The 24,206-nt window shown below is 42.4% G+C and overlaps 1 protein-coding gene across 2 annotated transcripts in view; it reads left to right on the forward strand.

The window, feature by feature from the left end:
- Window positions 1-20,704, forward strand: part of BTRC (beta-transducin repeat containing E3 ubiquitin protein ligase) — a 181,997-nt gene extending 161,293 nt beyond the window's left edge. The window contains exons 8-14 of one of the 2 annotated variants that reach the window (XM_047073328.1): window positions 393-511; window positions 2,643-2,892; window positions 3,403-3,521; window positions 5,088-5,198; window positions 7,103-7,181; window positions 13,891-14,083; window positions 16,001-20,704. In XM_047073328.1, coding sequence (XP_046929284.1) covers window positions 393-511; window positions 2,643-2,892; window positions 3,403-3,521; window positions 5,088-5,198; window positions 7,103-7,181; window positions 13,891-14,052 — 840 coding nt within the window. In that variant the 3' untranslated portion in view covers window positions 14,053-14,083; window positions 16,001-20,704. Of the gene's footprint in view, window positions 1-392; window positions 512-2,642; window positions 2,893-3,402; window positions 3,522-5,087; window positions 5,199-7,102; window positions 7,367-13,890; window positions 14,084-16,000 lie in introns of those variants that run through there. The other variant, XM_047073329.1, reaches the window with a different exon arrangement.
- Window positions 20,705-24,206: the final 3,502 nt, after the last annotated feature.

A 24,206-nucleotide genomic window follows, 5' to 3' on the forward strand; every position in this document is an offset into this window, starting at 1 on the left:
AGAATCATTTCCTTAAAGGACAGTTACTTGCTTTCTGCCAGAAGCATGTACAAATGGATAGTCCTAGGGTTAAATTCTCTCCTTAAAGTGTGCTGAATGTGCTATTACTCCTTTAGGCTTCACATAATTATAGGTTACCTCTGTTCCTTAATGAAAAGGATAAAGTCTGCATTAGTATTGAAGCCACCTATATGTGTGTGTGTGTGTGTGTGTGTGTGCGCGCACACACACATACATATATATAGGTGCTTAGCTATACCTATAGAAAAGAATGCATTCCACATTACTCTGGGCTTTGATTCTTTAGAGGAATCAAGCACATAGTAGAGCCAACAAGTCTCAGCACCACCCCATTATCACAGTGATCAAAAAGATCTTGTTTGCCATCCTAGATCTGGGATAAAAGCACGCTGGAATGCAAGCGAATTCTCACAGGCCATACGGGTTCTGTCCTGTGTCTCCAGTATGATGAGAGGGTGATCATAACTGGATCATCGGATTCCACAGTCAGGTAGAGAATTCCAAATGATCTTTTGAACTCTGGAATATCAGATCTGCTCTGTTCTTTGTCATAGATAGTAGTTTTGCTATATGTAGCTGCATGAACGCAGTTCTGAAACTTCATAACTAAAGAAGAATAAGCCATCAGCTCTCCACATCATTGTGTCCACCTAGAAGTAGAAAACTTGATTTAGGAATGATTAAGGCAAGTTTACATTTTTGCACATTGAAGAAACTACATATTCTGTTTTAATTTGGGAAAATCATCAGTTATAAAAACTTGGTAAACCTTGTGCATGCCTTACAAAAACCACCTCGCAGGGGAATGATGTGAATGGAATTAAGCCTCCTTTCAGGTGGTTATAACTGTGGTACAGACATGCATTACCTCCTTTAAAATGTGTACAGGTGAGCAATGCTCTCTCTTTGCCAGCCCCTCCCCTGCTGTCCCTGCAGTTTTTAATTGCAAGCTTTACTCAGGGAGGGACCTTCAATTTCCAGAGGCGTTAGTGATTTGATGACATAGCCATTATGCTGCTGGAGTCCAGTGTAGCTTGAGTTCTGGGTACCAGCAGCACTGCTGGAAACCTCTGTTAGGAATTTTGCCTTAAGCTAAAGGATTTTCCAAACATAATGTATCAAAAGTAACTTTTAAAAAAAATAGGAAAAAAAAGCAGTTAACTGCATTGTTAGATCCTCTGAAGTTAAATGTTTACCAATCCAAATTATCCTCTGTGAATAAGAAAAGGCTGTTCCTCTTTCTTGTCTTTTGACTTAAAGGCATAGCAAACTCAGTTCTTATAGTTATCGACATTTAACGTTTATTGATGCTCTGGAGTGCCTCAAGGAAGCTAAACATTGTAGAGGCTAACATCATTTACAGGATAAGGGACAAAATGATTTTCTAAAAGATGGGGTTAAATTGGAAAAGGAAATAAAATGTGTTATGAAAATCAAAGTAAATACACAAAAACAGAGTAATCGAAATATGTCATCACACAAAATTCTCAAGATATCCAAAGGTCCCACACTCTGCTGTAAGCCCCCATTTACACTGTGGCTATTTTTTTCCCTTATTTTCTTTAATGTTTATTTTGTTAGAGAGCAAGTGAGCACGGGCATGAGCGAGCAGGGAGAGGGGCAGAAAGAGAGGTAGAGAATCCCAAGCAGGCTCCATGCTCATAGCACAGAGCTTGATCCCATAAATCTTGAGATCATGACCTGACCTAAAATCAAGAGTCAGGCACTTAACCAGCTGAGGCACCCAGGCACCCCTGGGATGGCTATTCTTGATCTCTACCCCCGTTCAAGGCACAGAAATGGAACTTTAGACTTAAGAGTATAGGTCATCTTGGGCCTGGCCTGTATGGTAAAATTGAAGATCCAGGGTTATCAAGCTCAAATCCACAGTACTAAGTCAGACTCCTACAGAAGCTTCTTGGCCTGAATCAGTTCTATTTCCTGAGGGCTATCCGTGGGACACTAATGCTACTGTCATTAATCAGATTCCTACTTAAAAATGTATCTCATTAGGGGCACCTGGGTGGTTCAGTCAGTTAAGCGGTTAAGCATCTGACTTCAGCTCAGGTCATGATCTCACGGTTCCTGAGTTCAAGCCCTGCATCAGGCTCTCTGCTGTCAGCACAGGGCCCGCTACAGATCCTGTCTCCCTCTCTGTCTCTGCCCCTCCCATGTTCATGTGTACTCTGTCTCTCTCTCTTTCAAAAATAAACATTAAAAAAAAAATGTATCTCATTAAAGGCATCAGATTGAATGTCAGAAGTTTTGTAATAATCTTGAAGTCTAGGCCCAATTAGTAGGTGACAGTGGTTGTATCCTCATTCTTACCCTTCTCCCATATAACTCACCCATATTTCAAATAGTGTGTCTTAAGGATTTCACATTGGCAGCATCCTGTCCCTCTCCTTGTCCTACTCTCCTAGTCCAGCCCTCTATCTATCACTTCCCTGTGGTCCATCAGAACTCTTTACCTCAGCTCAGTCCCAAAGCTACAAGAGGGTAGAGTATAACACTAATTATGAAAATGAGGCAAGATGAGTGGGGAATGTGGTAGTCAAATAGATCATAGCCAGGAATATCATCGAAGCCTCAGATAAGCTTCTTAATGTTGTTTGTTCCAGGGTATGGGATGTAAATACAGGTGAAATGCTAAACACCTTGATTCACCATTGTGAAGCAGTTCTGCACTTACGTTTCAATAATGGCATGATGGTGACCTGTTCCAAAGACCGTTCCATTGCTGTATGGGATATGGCTTCCCCAACTGACATTACCCTCCGGAGGGTGCTAGTCGGACATAGAGCTGCTGTCAACGTTGTAGACTTTGATGACAAGTACATCGTTTCTGCGTCTGGAGATAGGACTATAAAGGTAATGAGGCATCTTTTGATAAGTCTCCAATTTAGAGTAAGGGTGTTCATATGAAAATCCAATCAAGCGAAATTTCGTATTTAAACGTCCATATGGAGTAGTTTAATATTTAATTCAGATACTAGTCTGTTTGTAAGAAGGCGATGAATGAGACAAGCGGTGTGAAAATTTTGGTTAGGTATCTTAGTCCTATAGATAATGGTGAGTGTGAGAAGGCCAGGGGTAAACTCAGCTTCTAGAAAATTTGTCTGCAAGACCAGACTAATAACTCCATAAGAATAAATCAGTTGGAGGAATTCTCACGTTATAGCAGCCAGCAACAAATTAGCCCTGTGTTATTGAGAATTAAACTTGTCTTTTTTTTTTTTCTTTTTTTGATTTGGTTTGGTTTGAGAAGTTGACTTCCCCCTATTGGCTCAGTACTCTTTTCTGCTTCCCCAAGACTCCAATTGCCCTAGATTTTATTAGTAAAAGCACCAAATCAACTGCCAAATACTATTTCTGTTTCAGGTATGGAACACAAGTACTTGTGAGTTTGTAAGGACCTTAAATGGACACAAACGTGGCATTGCCTGTTTGCAGTACAGAGATAGGCTGGTGGTGAGTGGCTCGTCTGACAACACTATCAGGTGAGCAGCAGGTGCCTTTACCCAGAAGGGATCACTATTACTCTGCCATTCATTGTTTGCACACGGATCAAACAAATCTTCAAGTGTGTTATGTTTATAATAAAGTGTTTTTCCTTTCTTGTTTTCTTTTTTTAAAGATTTTTATTTGTAGAGGTTCCTGAGTGACTCACGGTTAAGCATCTGACTTCAGCTCATGTCTTAATCTCCTGGTTTGTGAGTTCAAGCCCCACATTGGGCTCTGCACTGTGGTGGTGTGGAGCCTTCTTGAGATTCTCTCTCTCTCTCTCTCTCTCTCTCTCTCCCCCCCCCTTCCCCACTTGCACTGTCTCTCTCTCTCTCTCTCAAAATAAATAAATAAACTTAAAAAAAATTTTTTTTATTTTTACCCCCAATGTGGGGCTCGAACTCACAGCCCAGAGATCAAGAGTCACACGCTCTACCAACTGAGCCAGCCAGACACCCCAAATGTTTTTCCTTCTGTAGCTTCTTATAGGCCAAAAGTTTGCAAAAAAAGAAAAAAAAAATTTTTGTCCTAAGCAGAAAGATAGCATAGCAAAGCCTTTTATTGATGTGTTTCCATTCTATAATAGTTTCATTACCAGATATACTTATTTTAAAGGTATTGCTTGAATGAGGAAGTGGACAAGAGTGATAAGTAAATGGAGGTTGAAGGCCCTCCTCTTTAAGCTCTTCCTGTGTACAGTTGAAAAGTCCTAATAAGTAGCAAAAGGCCTTTTTTTCACCAGTGTTCTAACAAAAAAAAGAAAAACTATTTTTTCACTACTAGAAATTGTGCATTTTGTTTTCTTAGCATTATGTAATTATCCATAATTTGAAATTATGAAGAATCCACAGCTTAAAGTACTTTTTTGGTGTTTTCATCTTCACAAAGATGAATGACACAGATATGAATAGAATTTGGAAGATTTATGAATCCTTTTCCGTTCCTTCAAATAGTACTAAGAGAATGAAAAGGCTATTAAAAAAACAACGGATAGAGCTATTGTCACATCTAAGGAAATTGTCCTTTCATTTGCCTTGGTCTCGAAGCATATAATTTTTTAAATTAATATATGAAAGTTTTTGAGAACTTGCTTTTTGTTTCCATTATATGAGAAAGACTGTCCTGGACAGTGGGTAAAAGCAGAGAGTGTCCTTACTAACAGACGTGGACATGCTTTGTGAGAGCAGGATATCACTGATACCCTGCATCTCATTCTTAATAGTGATTTCAGGAAGCATTACTTCTCTTGGCTTGGTTTTGTCCTTCACAGGCAACTGGGGACATTGAATTCATCCTTTTTATGCCTTGGGGACCCTGGTTACAGAATTATGTAAAGCATCGTGCTTTGAAAATATATATTTCATTTGAACTTAAATCATACATTCTTCTGCCTGAGTTATACAGCAGAAAGGAAATAAATTACATTGAAAAGAGTACATTTTTGTATGATTGTTGATTGATTTTATGTTTGTGGATTTTTTAAAGACATACAAAGTGTATTATTATAACATCCAAAGCTTTAGAAAAGAATACACGAAAGTTCACTCAATTTTCTCTTCCAGATTATGGGACATAGAATGTGGTGCGTGTTTACGAGTGTTGGAAGGCCATGAGGAACTGGTGCGCTGTATTCGATTTGATAACAAGAGGATAGTGAGTGGGGCCTATGATGGGTGAGTTTGCTAACAGGGTTTAAAAAAAAAAAAAAATGTACATCTTGATCCCTCCTGCCTGAGGATGTTATAGTCTTCCCTTGACTCTAAAAGATTATAAATTTCATGGAAGCGGTCTGATACGATATTTCTTGTGCCTAATCTATATATTCACCTTTGCTTTGTTTAAATAAACTTTTAAAAAGAAAAAGTATTTATTTTGAGAGAGAGAGCAGGGAGGGCAGAGAGAGAGTCCCAAGCAGGCTCTGTACTGTGAGCCTGGAGCCCAACGCAGGGCTTGAACCCACAAACCATGAGATCATGACCTGAGCCAAAATCAAAAGTCAAGACACTTAAGCAGCTGAGCAACCCAGGCACCTCTCTTGTTTACTTTCTTTTCTATTATTTATTATTCTCCTCTTTTCTTTCCTTTTCTTTTCTTGTTCACTTTTCTAAAATGTTCTTCCCAGTCATTTAATTGTACTTGTTTGCTCCTGATTTTCATTAATATAAGTTATTTGGTTATACATTTGTCTGTTTTACTCTATAAAGCAATGAACTGGAAAAATCCCAGTATACCAGGATATGTGTATAAAATAGTGACTTGTTAATAAAATTGAAATATTGGAGGCAGTATCTTTGGGGCACAGTGTGGTAAGGTCCTGAATTTTTATCTTTTTGAGAAATTCTAAAAGTGCAGCTCTCTTGTCTTCACTTCTAACATTTCAGTTACAACAAGTTTAGTAATCTTTATTTTCTTTGGTCTAATAGCAATGGTACTGGAATCCATTCATGTTGTGAGTGTGTACCATGTCCAGCAGTGGTAAGCACACAGTAAACTCTTAACGAAAGTATATTCACTTAAAAGGCCTCCTTATCATTTCTTCTTGTCAGGGTGCCTAACATGGGGGAGTGGAAGGCTACAGTTCAAATACTGGCAGCTTTTAAGTATCAGAAGCTGACTTACAGCTTGATCTTAGTTTATGAGCTGGCTTTACTGATTAAGACAACTCAAGCTGCAGGAAGCAGAGCTTCCTCTGCTTTGAGTCAGCCGTCACTGTTCTACCCTTGGGAAATTGTTCAGGGTGTGATGACGCATTCCAGCTAGGTTATATTTTCTCATTGCCCCGGTTTTGATCTGTTCCCACCTTTCTTGGGTTTTATCTGTTATTTACCGTGAGAAGGCATAACCATATGTTTGATTTTTAGAAGGGCTAAGCTTTTCTTACTTAAACTATGAGAATTTGCTTATATAAACTCCAGAGTTCAGGGGCGCCTGGGTGGCTCAGTGGGTTAAGTGTCCGACTTTGGCCCAGGTCATGATCTCACAGTTCGTGAGTTCAAGCCTCTCATCGGGCTCTGTGCTGATAGCTCGGAGCCTGGAGCCTGCTTCGGATTCTGTGTCTCCCTCTCTCTCTCTCTGCCCCTCCCTGGCTCACGCTTACTCTCTCTCTGTGTCAAAAATAAAAATAAACTTTAAAAAAAAAATTTAAACTCCAGAGTTCTTCAGTGAGTTCCAGTCCTCTGGTACACGTGACCTGGGCCATTCTCAGAATTGTAGGTTTCTAGGCCTAAATAATCTGTTATATCATTAAGAGGTCTAGTATATAAGATCTCTTCCTGGCCCCAAAATATGGTGTAAATTTACCATTCACTATCTTCAGCTTGGTTAAGGCTAACCTGTTCCTCATTTTTAGGTTAAATTTGTACTTTTTCCCCTGTTGAGACCAATAACCTTGACCCAAGAATGAATGCAAGGACCAAGTCTCCAAAAACAAAAAAGTTTTTGTATATTCTTGTGAACTGCATTTGTCATATAAATTACTTTCACCATACATATTTATTGCCGTGACTTTGTGCTGTTCTTCCTGTGGTCCCTTAATTTTGCTTTTAATCAAGATTTTTATCCCATTTTTGATCTTTAGAAAAATTAAAGTGTGGGATCTTGTAGCTGCTTTGGACCCCCGTGCTCCTGCAGGGACGCTGTGTCTACGGACCCTTGTGGTAAGAGCCTTGAGGGGGCTGGGGAACAGGAAGGGGAAGGAATTAAACATTGATGTGCTGTGGAATACAGATCTGGATTTGATAGTTAGACGCTCACAAAACCTACTACTAAGTGGAAAGGCAACCAATACATGACAATAAAATATGTTTATATAGCGCCTTTCATCCAAAAGTGCTTTAGAGACTATATATGGAGAGGAACGTGGCAGCTGTTTAACAGCTGCACAGCAACTCTACACAACAGTTTAGTACAGGAAGTGAATAAGAATTCTGTATCCACCAGAAACAGTAGGGGGTACTTAGGGAGAGAGAACATAATTACTCAAATTGGAACCTGTCCAGAATCTGAGGACCTGCACACCTGTGCCTGCAAAAAGTGCCGTGGGAGCCTGTGTGAGCCCCCGGTCAGCCCCCTAGCTCTGCAGCCTGTTCAAGGCATGCCGCCTCCAGCAACATGAATCCTGTCTTTTTTATTCCTCATATACCCCCTTGCCATGAACATCTTGACAGTTGAAGAAAGAAGTGACTCAAAAGGAGGAAAGTCACCTTTGAAAGTACTAAATTCTTTATCATGGTGTTCACCAAAGGCCCGGATGAGAAAATGGCCTAAGGTTAAAAGCAGCCGCCATTAGAAAAAGAAGATTAGGTGGGACACCAGGGAGCAGAGAATCTTTTGCACAACTCAGGAAAAAGATGAGAGCTAGCATTTGAAGCCAGTGTTCTGAATCGTGACTCTCAACATTTGGCAGTCTCTGCTCTGGAGAAGAGAGAGAGACATTTCTTTGTCTTAAGACTTTGTTGGATTTAAAGCTCTTTCTTGCAGCACCAGACCTACTTTGCCTGTGTTTCACACATGTTTTTAAAGTGTGCACTTTCATTCATTTGCAGCTAAACTAAGTCTGGTTTATTGTGAAGTATAATTTATACACAGCAAGTTTTACCCTTTTTTAGTGTATTTTTTCTGAATTTTGCGGTGGGTAAATACCTCAGTCAAGATCTAAAATATTTCTATCGTCCCAAAAACGATGCCCCCTTCATATCAATCCCCTCTCCTCCACCCCTAGCAACTATTCTTCTGATTTCTTCCTAATAGTTTTGCTATCTTATGAATGTCATATCAAGTAAATCATATAGTATGTAGCTTTTGCATTTGGCTTTTTTCACTTCATTCTAGATTCATTCATGTTGTTGCATGTTTTAGTGCTTTTTTTTTTTGTATTGCTGAGTAGTAGTCCATTGTGTGGATGAGCCAGTTTGTTTAATTGCTCACCAGTTTAAGGACATTTGGAATGCTTCCAGTTTGGGGTGATGCTGACAATATTTCCATACAGATTTTTGTGTATATATACTGTTTTCATTTCTCTTGGGTAAATACCCAGAGAGTAGGAGTGCAATTTCTGGGTCCTATGATAAGTGTGTGTTAAATTTACAAGAAACTACCAAGCTGTTTCCCAAAGTGCCATTTTGAGAATTCACAAATGCAAACCATTTTGTATTTCCATTGACTTAGTATGAGAGTCCCATTTTTCCACATCCTTGACCATACTCAGTATTGTCAGTTTTTTTAAGAATTATAGTAGTCTGAGTGGGTGTGTAGTGGTTGTAGTTTTAATTTGCATTTCTATGATAATTAATGGTGTAGAACATCTTCTTATTTGCTTATCTTCTTTTATGAAGTGTCTGTTCAAATCTTGTCCTCATTTATTTATTGAGTTGCCTTATTACGTTTTTAAAAACTGATTTATTGAGATGTAATCAACATACAATACAATGGACATATTTAAAGTGCACAACTTAATAAACTTTGACATAGGTACATACCAGTGAGACCATCCACTTCTGCCAAGATGGTGAACATATCTTCGTGCCCCCTCTGTAATCTCTTCTTCCCATCCCACCCCACTTCCTGCTATTCTAGTCCCCAGGCAGCCACTGATCTGCTTTCTGTCAGTATTGATTTGTGTGCATTTTCTAACTTTTATAAATGAAATCACACAGTATGTATTCTTTTTTGTCTGTTTTCATTAAGCCTAATTACATGTCATTGATTTGTGTCAATAGTTAATTTCTTTTTAAAAATTGCTGAGTAGTACTCCATTGCATGGTTATACCATAATTTCTTTATCCTTTTGCTGGATGATGAAAATGTGGGTTGTTTCCAGTTTGGGGCTATCATAAATAAAGTTTCTATAAACATTTATGTACAATAAAATGAACATATGCTTTGGTTTCTCTAAGGCAACTCATAGGAGCAGAATAGTTAAGTCATATGTTTCATATTTTTAGAAACTGCCAAACTGTTCTCCACAGCAGTTGTATCATGCAGTGGTGCATGAGAGTTCCAGTGACTCCACATCCTCACTAATCCTTAGTACAGTCTTTTTGAATCATTCTAATAGTATATTGTGGTACGTCATTGTGATTTTAATTTGCACATACCTAATGTTAATAATGTTGAGCATCTTTTCATGCATTTATTTGCCATCTGTATGTCTGCTTTGGTGAAGTATCTGTTTTGAATCCTTTGGTAATTTTTTTTAATTGACTGGTTTTCTTAGTGAGTTTTGAGATTTCTTTTACTTATTCAAGATACAAGTCCTTTAGGAGATACGTGATGCATACATATATTTTCCCAGTCCATGCTTTGTTTTTCATTCTCTTAAAAGTATCTTTTGAAAAACAGAGATTCTTCATTTTTATTAAGTCCAGTGTATCAACTTTTTCCATTATGGATTGTATTATTTGCAGTTATATCTTAAAAAAAAAATCTTTACCTAATCCAGTGTCACGGAGATCTTCCCCTGTGTTTTCTTCTAAAATTTCTGTAGTTTAGGCTTTACATTTTGGTCTGTGATTCATTTTGAGTTCATTTTTGTAGATGGTACAGATACGGATCGAAGTTCATATCCAGTTGTTCCAGCACTATTTAGACAATCCTCTGAATCGCCTTTGCAGCTTTATCAAAAATCAATTGACCATATATGTGTGGGTCTACTTATGGACCCTTTCAGTTCCATTGGTCTTTTTTTTGCCAGTATCATGCTCTCCTGGTTACTGCAGCTTTTTATTAACTCTTGATGTCAGGTAGTGTAAGTCGTTCAACTTCGCTCCTTTTCAAAATTTTTTGGGTCCTTTGAATTTTCATGTGAATTTTAGAATCTGTTTGCCAATTTCAACAACCAAAAAAAAAGTAAAAGGGCTGAGATTTTCACTTGGGATTGTGATGAATCTAGATCAGTTTGGAGAAAATTGACTTCTTAACAACACAGAGTCTTCTGTTCCATGAACACAGTATATCTCTCCATTTGTTTAGGTCTTTAAAATTTTCTCCAACAGTGTTTTTTATACCTTTCAGGGTAAATAAAGGTCTGACACATCTTTTGTCATATTTATCCCTAAGTGTTTTGTAATTTTAATGCCATCATAAATAGTATTTTTTAAAGTTTCGGGAGGTATTTAAAATTTCTAATTTCTAAACTGTTCATTACAAGTATATCAAAATACACTTTTACTTCTTTTATGATCTGTGTGCCTTTCATTTCTCTTTCTTGTTTTGTACTAAGACCTTCAGTACAGTGTCAAAAGAATTGGGAAGTGTAGATGTCCTTATCTTGGGGAAAAGACAGTTGGTCTTTTACCATTGTGTGGTCTGTGTGTGTGTATACATATATTTATATTTTGTATATGTATCTTGTATATATGTATATATTTTGTATATATGTATATACATACATGTATATATTTGTGGATACCCATTGATTAGGAAGTTTCTTTGTGTTCCTAGATTGCTGAGAGTTTTTATTGGGAATGGATTTTGTATAACTGCTTTTATGTGCATCGAAATGTTAAACCTAATTTTGTATCACTATAGATCCCATGAACATTAAAAGGATAATAATCAGGGACTACTGTGAACAACTCTGTGCCCCCAAATTTGATAACCTAGATGAAATGGACCAATTCCTCGAAAGGTATAATCTTCCACCACTCACATAGGAAGAAATAGACAATCTGAATGGGACTAAACGTATTAAATTTAATCAATAATTAATAATAGAATAATAATTACAAAACAGAAAGCACAGGCCCAGATGGGTTAACTGGTGAATTCTACCAAATTTTTAAGAATGAATTAATACCAATTCTTCACAATCTTTTACAAAAGATAGAAGCAGAGTGAATACTTTGTAACTCCTTCTGTGAGGGCAGCATGACCCTCATACCAAAAACAAACAAAGGTATTACAAGAAAAGTACAGATGAGCCTGTCTCATGAACACAGATGCTCATCTATGAGCTCATTTACTTCTTGTGAAGAACGTAAAATGGTGCAGCCTCGATGGAAGGCAGTATGGGGTTTCTCAAAATATTGAAGATAGCATTACCATATGATCCAGCACTCCCACTTCTGTGTATATATCCAAAAGTATTGAAAGCAGAATCTCACGCATATGCAGTTCATATCAGTATTATTCGCAGTAGCCAAGAGGTGGAAGCAACCCAGGTATTCATCAGCAGATGAATGAATAAACCAATGTAGTGTATATATATGTACAGTAGAATATTATTCAGCCTTAGGATATATTGTCACATGCTACAACATGAATAAAATGTGAGGACGTTATTTCAATTGAAACAAGCCAGTCACAAAAAGACAAAATACTATATTATTGCACTTACATGAAGTATCTACAGGTGATCAAACCCAGAAAGTAGAATGGTGGTTGCCAGGGGTTGGGGGGAGGGGGAAGAGATAGGGGGTTGTTGTTCAATGGGTATAGAGTTTCAGTATTGCAAGATGAAAAAGTTCTGGATGTTGATTGTACAACATTGTGAATGTACTTAACAATACTGAACTACACACTTAACGATAAATAGGTAAGATGGTAAATTTTATGTGGTTTTTACCATAATTCAAAATAAAATATTTTTTTTATTTATTTTTTTTTTAACGTTTATTTACTTTTGAGACAGAGAGAGACAGAGCATGAATTGGGGAGGGTCAGAGAGAGAGAGAGGGAGACACAGAATCCGAAACAGGCTCCAGGCTCTGAGCTGTCAGCACAGAACCCGACGCGGGGCTCGAACCCACGAACCGTGAGATCATGACCTGAGCCGAAGTCGGACGCTTAACCGACTGAGCCACCCAGGCGCCCCCAAAATAAAATATTTTTTAAAAATGCTAATGTAATGGCAAACACAATTGTATGACTAATATGAGTTTATTAGGCAGGAGTTTTTGGTAATGTCTTAAACTGTTTGCTTAAGATCTAAGTGTAGTCTTGTCACTGTCCTTACATTTAGTGATTTCACAATAAAGAAAATCTCTGTACTTATTTAAAAAGTAGTAGTATAAGCCAATAAAATGAAGTAACTCTTTTAAAAAACCTCATCAAAGTATTAACAAATTGAATTCAACAGTGTATTAAAAATGTACACTATGTATGACCTAGTGGTATTTATTCCAGGTATACAAAACTGGTTTAATATTTTTTTAAAAATCAACTATTTAATCCATCACATCAAAAAGCTAAAGAAGAAAAATCACGTGGTTATGTCAGTAGATGCAGAAAAGATATTTAGCAGAATCCAGTATCCATTCATGATAAAAATTCTCAACAAACTAGGAATAGAGGGGAACTTCCTCAACTTCATAAAGAAAAATGCAAATTAAAACTCTTATAAAAAACCACTATTCACCTACCAGAATGGCTAAAATTAAAAAGATTGACAGTATCAGTTTGCTGGAAGATGTGGAGCAGCCGGAACTCTGACACACTGCTGGCGGCAGTATAAACTGGCACAACTTTCATAAAACTATTTCCCTGTACCCGCTAAAGCCAAACCTACCTCCTCTGTGGCCCAGCAGCTCTGTCTACCCAGGTGAAATGAGAGCATGTATCCATCAAAAAAACATGGACATAAATGTTCATAATAGCTTTATTAAATAGCCAAAACTAGGTCAGGCCATATGTCCACCACAGGAGAAAAGATAAATTGTAGTGTGTTCAAATAATGAAATGCCAACCAGTAATTTAGAAAACGAACATTCCATGCAGTAACAAAGAGGAATCTTGCACTGTTGAGTAAAAATATATATGCATTTATATATATATATAATTCACAAACAAAAAAACGAATTGATAATGAAAGCATTGGGGTGAAGGTAGTATTGAATAAGGGCCATGAGAGCACTTAAATTTTCATGAGTTTTGCAAGCCAGTTGACCTCACATGGGTAGCTTGAAATTAGCCACTGTAGGAATTTTTACATCATGAAAATACGCGAATGCTTTTACAAATTGGGGAGAATTTGTTGATAAACCATTTCCCAGCGTGCCTCATATTACTGCTCATCCATCCTTGGCCTCTGACCGTAGAAGGATCCAGCAGATACAGAAAGAGGATAAGGCCAGGTAGGTACTGAGGAATGTTCTCGTTCAGCCTAAACCAAGGAGAGGTAGCAGTGAGAAACCAGCATACTCTTTGACATGGCTCAGCTGTAGTGAATGTAACTTTGTACAAAATCAGCTGACCAATATTTGATTTTTCCGTTGTGCCTTTAATCCAAATTACTTTTTCTCTGTGTTCTTGAAACAGCTAAATATTAGAGAAAAATATCATCATACCATAGTCTCCTTTTGACATGTTGCTGAATTTGTGTCCTTTTGATTTTGAGTAGTTCAAAAGTTTTTGTTTCTGCTGCTTTAGGAGCATTCTGGAAGAGTTTTCCGACTCCAGTTTGATGAATTCCAGATTGTCAGTAGTTCACATGATGACACAATCCTCATCTGGGACTTCCTAAATGATCCAGCTGCCCAAGCTGAACCCCCCCGCTCCCCTTCTCGAACATACACCTATATCTCCAGATAAATAATCATACAGTGACCTCATACTTGCCCAGGTATGAAAAAGAATTGTGTACATAGCACGGTGGGTAGGAATATTGGCTGTAAGGTGTTGCTAGTTCATAGAGCCTTCTCTCGCCCTTTATCTCTACAATTCCTGTTAAGCAGGTAAAGCCAATAACATGAGACAGGGCTGGGGCTGCATATTGGACGCTGTCTTTCATCAAGGTAGCTAACCTCTCAGTTCTAGGTGATTGTTGAACTAGATCTGGATGGTCCTTATGTTAGTAGAATGAATAATTCCCACCCCAGTTATCTGATAGGATTGTTAAGGCAATAAAATGAGATTTGAATCCATTTCAAAACTAAGAGTAATGACCCATAAGCCTATGACTTTGTAGTTCCCATATCAAACCAGTTCCTGTAACAGAGACCCTTTAAACCAAGTAAATAATGTGTGAGTGGAAAATTTTCTTGGTGACATCTTTTGGCTGATTTCTCACAGCTCTGCTTTGTCAGTGTCATTGGATTATAAAAAGTGGCTTTTTTATCGTCATCCCCCCTCCTCATGCCCTCCAAAAAAGAAAAGAACTGTCTTTTGACCTTGCAAGTAGCTCTGCAGTTGGTGAGAACTCTGGGTACTCTCCCACTCGAGTCTGCAACCTTCCTGTGCAACAGGAGAACATCCTATGTTATGGTATATTCAGATCGCACCCAGTGTCAGGCAGTTCAGATCCATTCATCAGGCTATCATTGGGCTAGGAAAGCTGCACTCCTGGGCAGTGTTGCTGTCGTTATGGTTTCTTATTCCCTATGCCTACCTCACTTCTATGGCAGAAGTACAGATTTAGTACACTTTACTACACATCTTTTCATAGTGGTTCTTCTAAGTGGGGTGGTCCGTGCCCCTGCTGGGCTCACTTCATCGCTCGCTGCTCTCACAGAGGACATGCTGCTTCCTATCCCTCAGCCAAATCACACAGGCAGGCCTAGGTGAAAATCCCTGGGCAAGCAACTTCCAGAGCCTCAGACTCCTTATTGGTAAGATGGGTTGCAATCCCTATCTCACAGAGCTGTTGTGAGGATTGCCTTGAAATGTCATATGTAAAATGCTTAGAGCTTAGCACAGTGCCAAGCATAGAACAAGCCCTCAGTAAGAAGTGGTCATTGTTAGTAATACTATAATTGTCATGTACCTGTCCCCTCCTTTTGCCAAAATTTTCTCTTCATTGGATTGCTGTGGCATTTTGCCACTTAAAATATTCTTCCTGGTTCTCTGATTATGTCTCCTGTCTCCCCTCACCCCTAAAACACAGACATCACCGAAGAGTGTGTCTCGGGCTTTTCTTACTTTTTGAAGCTTCCTGTTTTGGTTGCCTTTTCTCAGCTCTCATCTCAATGTAGATGACTCTCAAACTTATATCTCTAGTCCCAACCTCTGTCTTAATCTCCATGCCACATTACCAGCCACCACCTACGCATCTGGCCTTGAAGGTACCAGAAGCCCATCCAATGCACATTTCTAACAATCAGACTTTCATCTGTTCTGCTGGGGCCCTCCAGCCAAGTGGCCAGACAGCTTCACCCAGCTGCCCCACTCATGCTGGTGGCACGGCTGTGCTTCTGGCCACTCGGGGCCAGAACCTCAGAGCCAGCCTCATCTACTGCACCATTACAGGGAGCGGGTGAGAGCTTGATGATATACCCACCAGAGTCACTCTTAATCTCAAGGCATCAGAGTTACCCTGCACGAGCGCTGGGGCCCTGGGCATGTCAGTGAGCCCCACCATGTCACCAGGCAGGCTACGTAGCCTTTGACAGAAGCTCCTGCTTGGCATGGGCAGAGAGCAGGTGTTAGGAAGGACCTCTGAGCCTTTCTCCCAATTGACAGCTGAGTTAATATTCTTCTCTCTCAGAGCAAGTGAGAAACGTAGGGAAAGGGACTAATGACTCTGTGCTCTGTTTTCACACAGGACTCATTAAAGTTGCGGTATTTAACATATCTGCCAATACCAGGATGAGCAACAACAGTAACAATCAAACTACTACCCACTTCCCCGGACTAGCCGAGGAACGGGGATTTGAGACTCCTGTTGGGACACAGTTGGTCTGCAGTCGACCCAGGATGGTCTACTCAGCACAGCTGACTGCTTCCGTGCTGCTATCAGAAGATGTCTTTTATCTTTTGTGAATGATTGGAACTTTTAAACCTCACCTCACCTCCCTCCTCCTTTCCTCTCTGCACCTGTTTTTCCTCATTTGGTTCCAGACAAAGATGACTTATAAATATATTTAGTGTTTTGCCAGAATCTCTCTTGCCTTGCTGTTAAGCAGAAGAACTAGTTTCCCTATATAGCCTTCTGGGAGACCAACTTCTAGGGGACAGGGGATACAACTTCAAGCCAGACAGCACCCAGTTTCTCCCTGTGAACTGCAGGAATGCCCAGCACCTGGCAGGATCAGCCCAGCCCCACTGTGCTTAAGAGGAGACAGCTGTCTTACGGCCTTTGGGGCAAGAAAGAAAGAGAGAAAACGAGAATCCACACTGGAAGATCTGGGCCTCTTTCCTTTCATCTCTTTCTCTGTTTCTGTCCCTCGTCCCCTCCTCCCCCGCCCCCCTTCAGCCTTTTTCTGCGCCACCTGAGAAGAAAGAGTATGAAGAGAGTAATCTCAGTTAACATGAGGCAAATCAGCGAGAAAATGCCACACCTGGAAGAGCTAAATGCTGTTCGGTCAAAATTTCAAACCCAAGCTTTTGCTGCAGATGACCCCATGTGGCAGCAGTGGGTTCTTAGAAGGTACCCCCATCGTATTTGCAACTCTTCTCTCTTCTTCTAACACCAACCCCCTCCAAAAACGGTGTGGGGTGGGGGGGCAGAAATTGCCTGGGCTCCATCAATGGCTGCCTCTTTTCTGGACTCAGCAGTCTCCTCGATTCCATGTAGAGTGTGGAAAGGAGTTGCTGATTACATTTCCTCTCATTAACAATTAGATGTGTAATAAAAAGCATTGTACTTCATCTTAAATCACTGGTAAGGCTCAGCCTAAAGAAAGGTTTGAAATGGCCGGAGCCAGTTGCTGGGTGCATTCTGCATAATGGCTCACATCTCTGATTTGCTCATCAGGGTCTGTGAGCACCCAGCGCCGATATCTTTGCCAAGATCACGATCAAAGCAGCTGAAGAAGTGGTCAGGGTTAAAAGTGGATTTCTTTCTCATTTAGAACAGTAAATATCATCTCTCAAAAAGCAAGCTAATCATCTCAACCTTGCACTGTAGAACCTTCTTCACGCATTTCCCAAATCCCATATTTACAAAAGGGCAGAGTTGCCAAAAAGAGGATCAGGGTGAAGTTTGGCACACAGGGTTTATTAACGGGGCAGACACTGCCTTCTCTTTCCTTTTCTTCCTCCTCCGGCCTTATTTAACTCTCCACTCTCCCCAACCAATAAAATTTCTCTGGATGTTGGTAAGCAACATAAACAAATGGACCTCAGCAAGAGCCAGGCCAACCTGGCCACTTGAAAGGCAGCTGTATGGGCATCAGGTGCAGGGCACATGTGCCACCCCAACCTGGGAACACAGGGTATACTATCAGCATGTGCCCAGCGTGTTTCCCAGGGCGGGCATGGAGCTGCCCCAGCCATCTTGTGTGGCATGGGCGCACACATCACAGGCCCAGTGCCACACCGCCGTCTCTAGTTTCCCTTGGAAGCTGAGCAGTCAGGCCTGTCGTTTCTGTTCCTAATCAAAGCAGTTGAGTAAAAGCCCCTTTTAAACCAGCTGCTGTAGAAACATCAGAACAGGAGGCAGTTGCAGGTGACCTCAAAGCCAGACCACTTTTAGTTTAGCAAAGGGAAGAGGAAGAGAAAGCCATGTTCACTCTTCCCTCCTGATTTGACTGAATGTTGTTATTACATATTGGGAGGCAAGTTATGTATATGCATTTTCCCTTTCTGACTTCATGAGTGCTTTTAAGCTTTTGGTTCCAGGTTATATTCAGAAACTACTTCCCAGTGTAATATGTCCTTGCCTGGGAAATACTTTCTGAGTATAATTCCCTTCCCAGCTACCCAAATGCTACAGAGAAATGTTTTCTATTTAGCCATCATCAGAGTTCCTTGTCTGTTGTGTTGACTTTTTGGCTTTTTGCTTGGTTAAGGATTTTGCTACAGGTGAGGCAGAGGGCCATCAGCCCCGAATAACACACAGGTCAGGCATTAAAGAGGCATGGATTTCAAGCTGTTTGAAAATATTGTCCAATAGCCATAACTTTACTAGCCCTTCTATTATATGCTGCTATTTAAACGTGGGAGCTGTTGAATATTCATTGGTGCCCGGGGTTTTGCTCTCCCATCTAGGTTCACTTTAAGGTAGATTGTTTCTTAGATTGTTTTGAGGCTTGTCCAGTACATCATAAATGAGATCGAGAGTGGACCCTGCAGTCTGGAGCCATTAGCTCCATCGAGGATATTCTCCAAGTTGTCCTCTGCTGCTGATGGAAATGGGAATGAAGTGAAGTGGTCTGAAAAACTGAGTCAGTCACATTTCTCAGCTCTGGGGGTCATTTACCAGTTCATTGTAGAAGAAATAATCAGGTAAGTAGAAGTTCATTTCCAGAGAAGGTAAACCCCACTTACCATCTCTGCATGATTTCAGTGGGAATTGATTATCACTAATCCCCAACTGGGCTAGAATAAATGTAAAGTTTGACCTTTTTAAAAAGAAAAGAGAAACAAAGAAAGTCTCAACACATTGAAAGGAATGGTAGAAAAGGAGCTAAAGGAGTCTCTTGACTCAGAAACGCCATGTCTCCATTGTAGCTTAGTCTCTTCTCACTAAAATTCCAGCATGGGCCTGAAAGAACTGTTTCATAAAGATGGGAGGAAGCCCCTTCAAAGGCGGGCACACAAGGAGCGAGTGCACGCACCTGCACCCAGGAGCTCTCTGGGCACGTGGGAGCTCTCCAGTCACACTGGGGCTGCTTGGACAAAACCAGCATGCCTTGCTGCACGTGTGTGTATTTTCACTGCTGAGAACATCCTTTTCCTTTGTTCTGTGCAATTTGAAAGTGGACATGGATTGTGAATGGGAGGCGTTTTACACTTGTCCCTTGGCAAGATTTTTTCTGGTGACTCTTCACCAGAAACTTCAGAGACAGGACTCTCTGAACTCTATTGACATGTAATAAAGTCTGGCCCTCATAACTTGCTTCTGAACTAGAAAAAACCCTGGGACCCCTAAATCATTCTGTTTTCTGCTTGAGTAAGAAAAATCCTTTTTATTTTTCTTTTGTAAAGTCATAAGCTGAAGAGAAGAAAATATGCACTCTTCTCCCCTGCTGCCTTCTGGTACCCATTGGTCAGAGCAGCTGTGGTTGGTCTACTCTTTACTTAGCACTTGATTGTACATGGAAACCAAGGACTTGGGGTGGAGGGGGGTGGATATTGGAAATAATTAGGGCGGTTTTTTCTCCTTCCTAAAAGTAGATTAGATACCTCGGTATTGTTGACCTTCTTGGCATCTTCCATTTACTTTAGATGGTAATACCTTCCTGCCTGAAGTGCAAGCCATCCAACCCAGAATAGTGCAGGCCTGAGAGCCTAGGCTGCAAGCTTAACTCTGGAGGAATCCAAAAGTACTTCCTGGCGGAAAAGGGGATGCTTAGATACCCACCACCTGTGACCATCATGCTCTTTGATGATCAGGTTTACCCTATCACTTTAATCCACATTTCCGATCTCCTTCCCTATTTGGATGAGTTGGACAGACTTTCCGAGAACTGGACAACATGAAAAGGTGCCCTTGCTTCTCTTTGCCTTCCTCTTTTCTCTCCTAGAATAACTCTTCGCTTGTAACAAGCACACCCAAAGCCTGCAGGCTGAGTTAATCTCCCTGGGCTGATCACTGACCGAGCAGAGCCTCTTACTTTACCATTGTCTCAACATAATCAGTGCCAGAAAGATAGCCGTCTCCAGGGTAATAAAGCTGAGTTTTGCTTCTTGCTGTTTTTATCTGTACTTCATTTGTGACTTCAGAATCCTTGGAACTGAGGAGAGAAACCAAAAAAGCACGATTATGGCTGCCTGATTTCCAGTGGAACTTCCCGGAAACCTCTTCTGTTGGAAGTTGAATACCTATGATCTAAAATTTCCTGGAGAAATTTAGAAAATTAGATGACCTCTAAAAGATGTGCTCTCCAGCCCACCCAGCTGGCTCTCTCAGCTCCTGGTTGGCTATGTGTGTATTTAAGGATCAGTGCAGTAAATGGCATTATAAAGCGTCCCTTCCCCTCTATCCTTTTCTCCTCTTGGACACTGAAGGAAAAGACCAACAAGGAGGGTTAGACCTTTGGGTACCAAGGAAACTAACACCTTCCCAAATCACTCAAGCCCATTCAGACTGTTCTGAGGGATGTTCGTTGGACTTCAGCTATGGGGCAGGCCTGCCTGACGAGTGTGAGCTTCCCTGAGAGCTTTTGATTGGCTCAGCCCTCTGTTCTCTAGACTCCTAAGTACTGACTGCTTTGACTTCTGTGGTTATGTTATCGTGATATGTAGTCAAGGTACCAATATGTTCACAACCTAGGATCATGGTAAAATAGTGTGTTCTGGTGTTTTTTTTTTTTTTAACTGTTCAGAAAAAAAAAAGTAACTTAAATTACAAATATAAGATTAAAGCGAGTTTTCTAAGTGTCTTGTCTCTTTGCCCCAACATCAAGAGGACAATGAGTTTCGATATACAAATTGAGGGCATGCACAGATACCTTTTAAGATAATCTGATGTGAGAAAACAACATTTAGAGAAGTCAGGGCCAAATGGTGTGAATAATTATGGGACCCTTGGCAGACAGTGTTCCAAAGTGACACCTAATTTGGGAACTGGTCACCATGGCCTCAGCCTGCCCTATCCCAGCCTGAGCCTAGAACTTAGGTTTTCCTCTGCCTCCTTAGTGGGTGAGAGGACAGGTTTCCCCTGCATCCCCTTCAGTCAGTTTCAGGAGAGGTGAGCTCACATTCAGGAGCAATTTCCAGAGAAACTCCCAACAAACTACAAAAATGAAGGGAGTGGGGCAGAGTGCTTGGCTGTCTCAGTCGGTAGACGATGCAACTCTTGTTCTTGGGGTTTTAAGTTCAGGCCCCACGTTGGGTTTAGAGATTACTTAAAATCTAAAAAAAAATTTTTTTTTGAGAGAGCGTGTACATGAGGAGGGAGAGAAGAGGAAGAGAGACAATCCCAAGCAGGCTCAGCACCACCCAGCACAGAGCCCAACATGGGACACGATCTCACGACCGGAAGCATTGGCCATCTGGGGCAAAACTGCTTCTCCAGGTGAACCCATCCCTTTCTCTCCTTAAACAAAACCTCGGGGGGAGAAAAAGAAAATCTTGGGAGAAGGGTACAAGGTTATAAGCATGATGGACTCTACTCCCTCTTGCTTTACATTTGGGAGCTTTTAGAGGTCGTCCTCCTCCCTGTTTGACTAGACTCCTTGGATCTGTCAGCCTGTGATCTCAGTGCTTATACCTAGACTGAGACTGTGCTCCTGAGAGCTCTCTCAGACTGTTAGATATCAGGGCCCCAAGTGCAGAACTACACTGCTAGAACTGGAGACCCGTCAGAGCCTCAGGTGCACCGGCATTTTGCAGGCGGGGAACCTGAGCAGCAAAAAGGGGGCCTCCTCACATTGCCTGAGACCACACTTGAGTTTCCTGCCAAACTACTAAGGACAGGGAGGGAGGAGCCCACAGAGACCAGGCCACTGGTCAGTTGTAACCAGCTAGGCTCCTGAGCCCAAAAGTGAGCAGAGGCTGGGCCTGGATTTTATGGGTCTCACCTTCAAACCAGTGTCAAGAAGGCTGGGGTCTTGTAGGGCATGCCCTTGGAAGACTCAGCGCTGAAGTCACTGTGTCCTAGAGCGAGACTGGGCTTGGAATCCCTCTCCCTTTGAAACCTAGAGCTGCCCCACCATCAGCAATGACTAAGGGAGGAGACCTCTCTTCCCCCTGATTGGCTCTTGCCACTTAAGAGCATTTTATTAGGCTGCTAATTAAAGGCACTTCGTTAGCAGCGGGAGAGGCCGGGTGGGTGCCTGGTGAGATGGAGCTGAAGCCAGGAGAAATTGTTTTCCTCCCCCCGTGGAAGCGGAGCCTCTCAGGGAACCCTCTCAGTCCCCAAACGTTTCCTGCTGCGCCTGCCACACCCCTTGCTTTCAATTAGCAGCTCTGAGGGGAGTGAGGTCATTACCAAGCCCAGGTGGAGAGCTTCCCCTGCCTAAGGACACATGAGGCCCTCAGGTACTGTGCCAGTCTGTCCGGGCACCTTGTTTGGAGTGAGCCAGGGAAGGAGAGGCTAGGCCGCCCCAGGGCTTGTGTTCTCCCCAGTAACGAAAGGCCCACACCAAGGCTATTGCTAGTGGTCACCTGGTGAACAGGATGACCGGTAGCTTGGTCACATGGTGTGAGTCTCCACGCCCCCTTCCTCACCAAAGGCTCACTATGTTATTAGCAAGTGTAACCTTCCTACCGGTCACTTTGCAGGAGCTGCACCCACATAGACCCAGAGTGGGTCCGGGACGAGGAAGGGCTGATGGGTTTATAATCCCAGCCACACAGACCCTGAGAGGACTCTAGTCCTGAGCTCATCACACAGCTGAGGCACTTCCCCTGCGTGATCCAAGTGAGCCTAGGCAAGCCCTCCAGCCTGGCTCTGACTTGGCACATGGGGGCTGGCATGCAGGGTCAAAGTTAGCCCCTCTCCAGAACCCTCCCTGTCCCGTCTTGCTGCCCTCTTCACCCCCTCACTTAACTGCAGAATTAGCACCAGCCCAGACTGGGAGGGCAGATTTATGGCTAGGCCTGCCTCCCTCCATTTAACCCAAGGCCGGCCCTGGCTCCAGACACTAAATTAGATTTTTGACAATTAGAGAGACTAATGGGCACATAGCCATCCCCAGAGCCAGATATCCAGCAAGGCCGTCCTTTAATATCCACCACTGCCCAGCCAGCTCCTCCTGGCCGACCTCCTCTCTTCCCAGGTGGGCATTTCTCTCCCAGGCCCTGTACCCCTCTGCCCCGGGCTCTGCGTGCACCACTGAGGTTCCTCTGGTTCCTTCTCCCTTGATTTTCTTACCCCTCCCTCCTTCCCACCACTTGCCCCGTGCCAGCTCTGTTCTGGGGCTCTGTCCCTCCCATCTCTCCATCTCCGCTTTCACCAGGGCCCATCCCTCTGCAATCTTTCCATCTGTGCCTAGCGGACTGCAAGCCCCTTGAGGGCAGGTGTTTGTGCCCTATCCGTATCCTACATGCTCAGCCACCAGTGGGTGCTTAGTAAATGTTTCCTGAACCTGCCTCCCGCCCTCCTCCCCCTGAGCCCCTAGACCTCCAAGGCCACCCACCCTGCCCTCCTGGCCCCAGTCCCAGCCCTGCTTCTGGCCCGGCTCTGCCCCAGCGCAGGCTGGAGCCCCCTTCCCTGCCGCCCCTCAGCTCTGGCCAGTCTTGGGCTGGGCGGGTAATGAGATTGCAGTAAGTGGTGTTGGGGGGGGAAGCTGCTCACATTCACTCAGGCAGACTCATAGCTCTGTCAGGCTGATTGGTCCTGAGTGGAGACGCAAACGGCCCCCCACGGACACGCTGAGATTGGTTATAAAATTACAAGCATTTGTTCTGCTGTCAGTGGCCTTCCCTCCCTCCCCTCTGCCTGCCTGCCTGGGCTCCTCCTTGCCTGCCCTCCCAGCCCTATCTCCCCTGGGGTCAGCCCACACACCCTGAGGGACCCTGGCCAGGGGCCACCACAGCAGATGAGGCTGAGGCCACCAAGCTCCCCATCTAGGCAGGCCTTCTTGCCTTGACCCCAGGATGGTCAAGCTCAGGCTGGCCCCAGAGTGACCTGATCCTGTGCTCAATGTTTCCTATTCCCTGAGTGCGGATGGGGGCCCAGGGCAAATAGGCCTTGGAATCCAGATGCTCAGACCCCAAGTAGGGGAAGACGTCCTGAGGCCAGGCATCCCAGACAGCTGGTGCCCACAACTCCTGAGGTGGCCCTGAGTAAGGGTAGGGGGTGTGTGGAGGGGGTAGTTGGAGGCCTTCCCTCCTGAAGATCACTGGGAGGAATCCACCTCTTTTCCCTTCGTGTGGCCAGTCCCCTGCCCGGTATCCTGACCCCATATAAGGACAGATCA

This window comes from Lynx rufus, unplaced genomic scaffold (genome assembly GCF_022079265.1).
Source record: "Lynx rufus isolate CCGP_SWC_20201006 ecotype Redwood Valley unplaced genomic scaffold, mLynRuf1.p SCAF_11, whole genome shotgun sequence".
Lineage (NCBI taxonomy): Eukaryota > Metazoa > Chordata > Mammalia > Carnivora > Felidae > Lynx > Lynx rufus.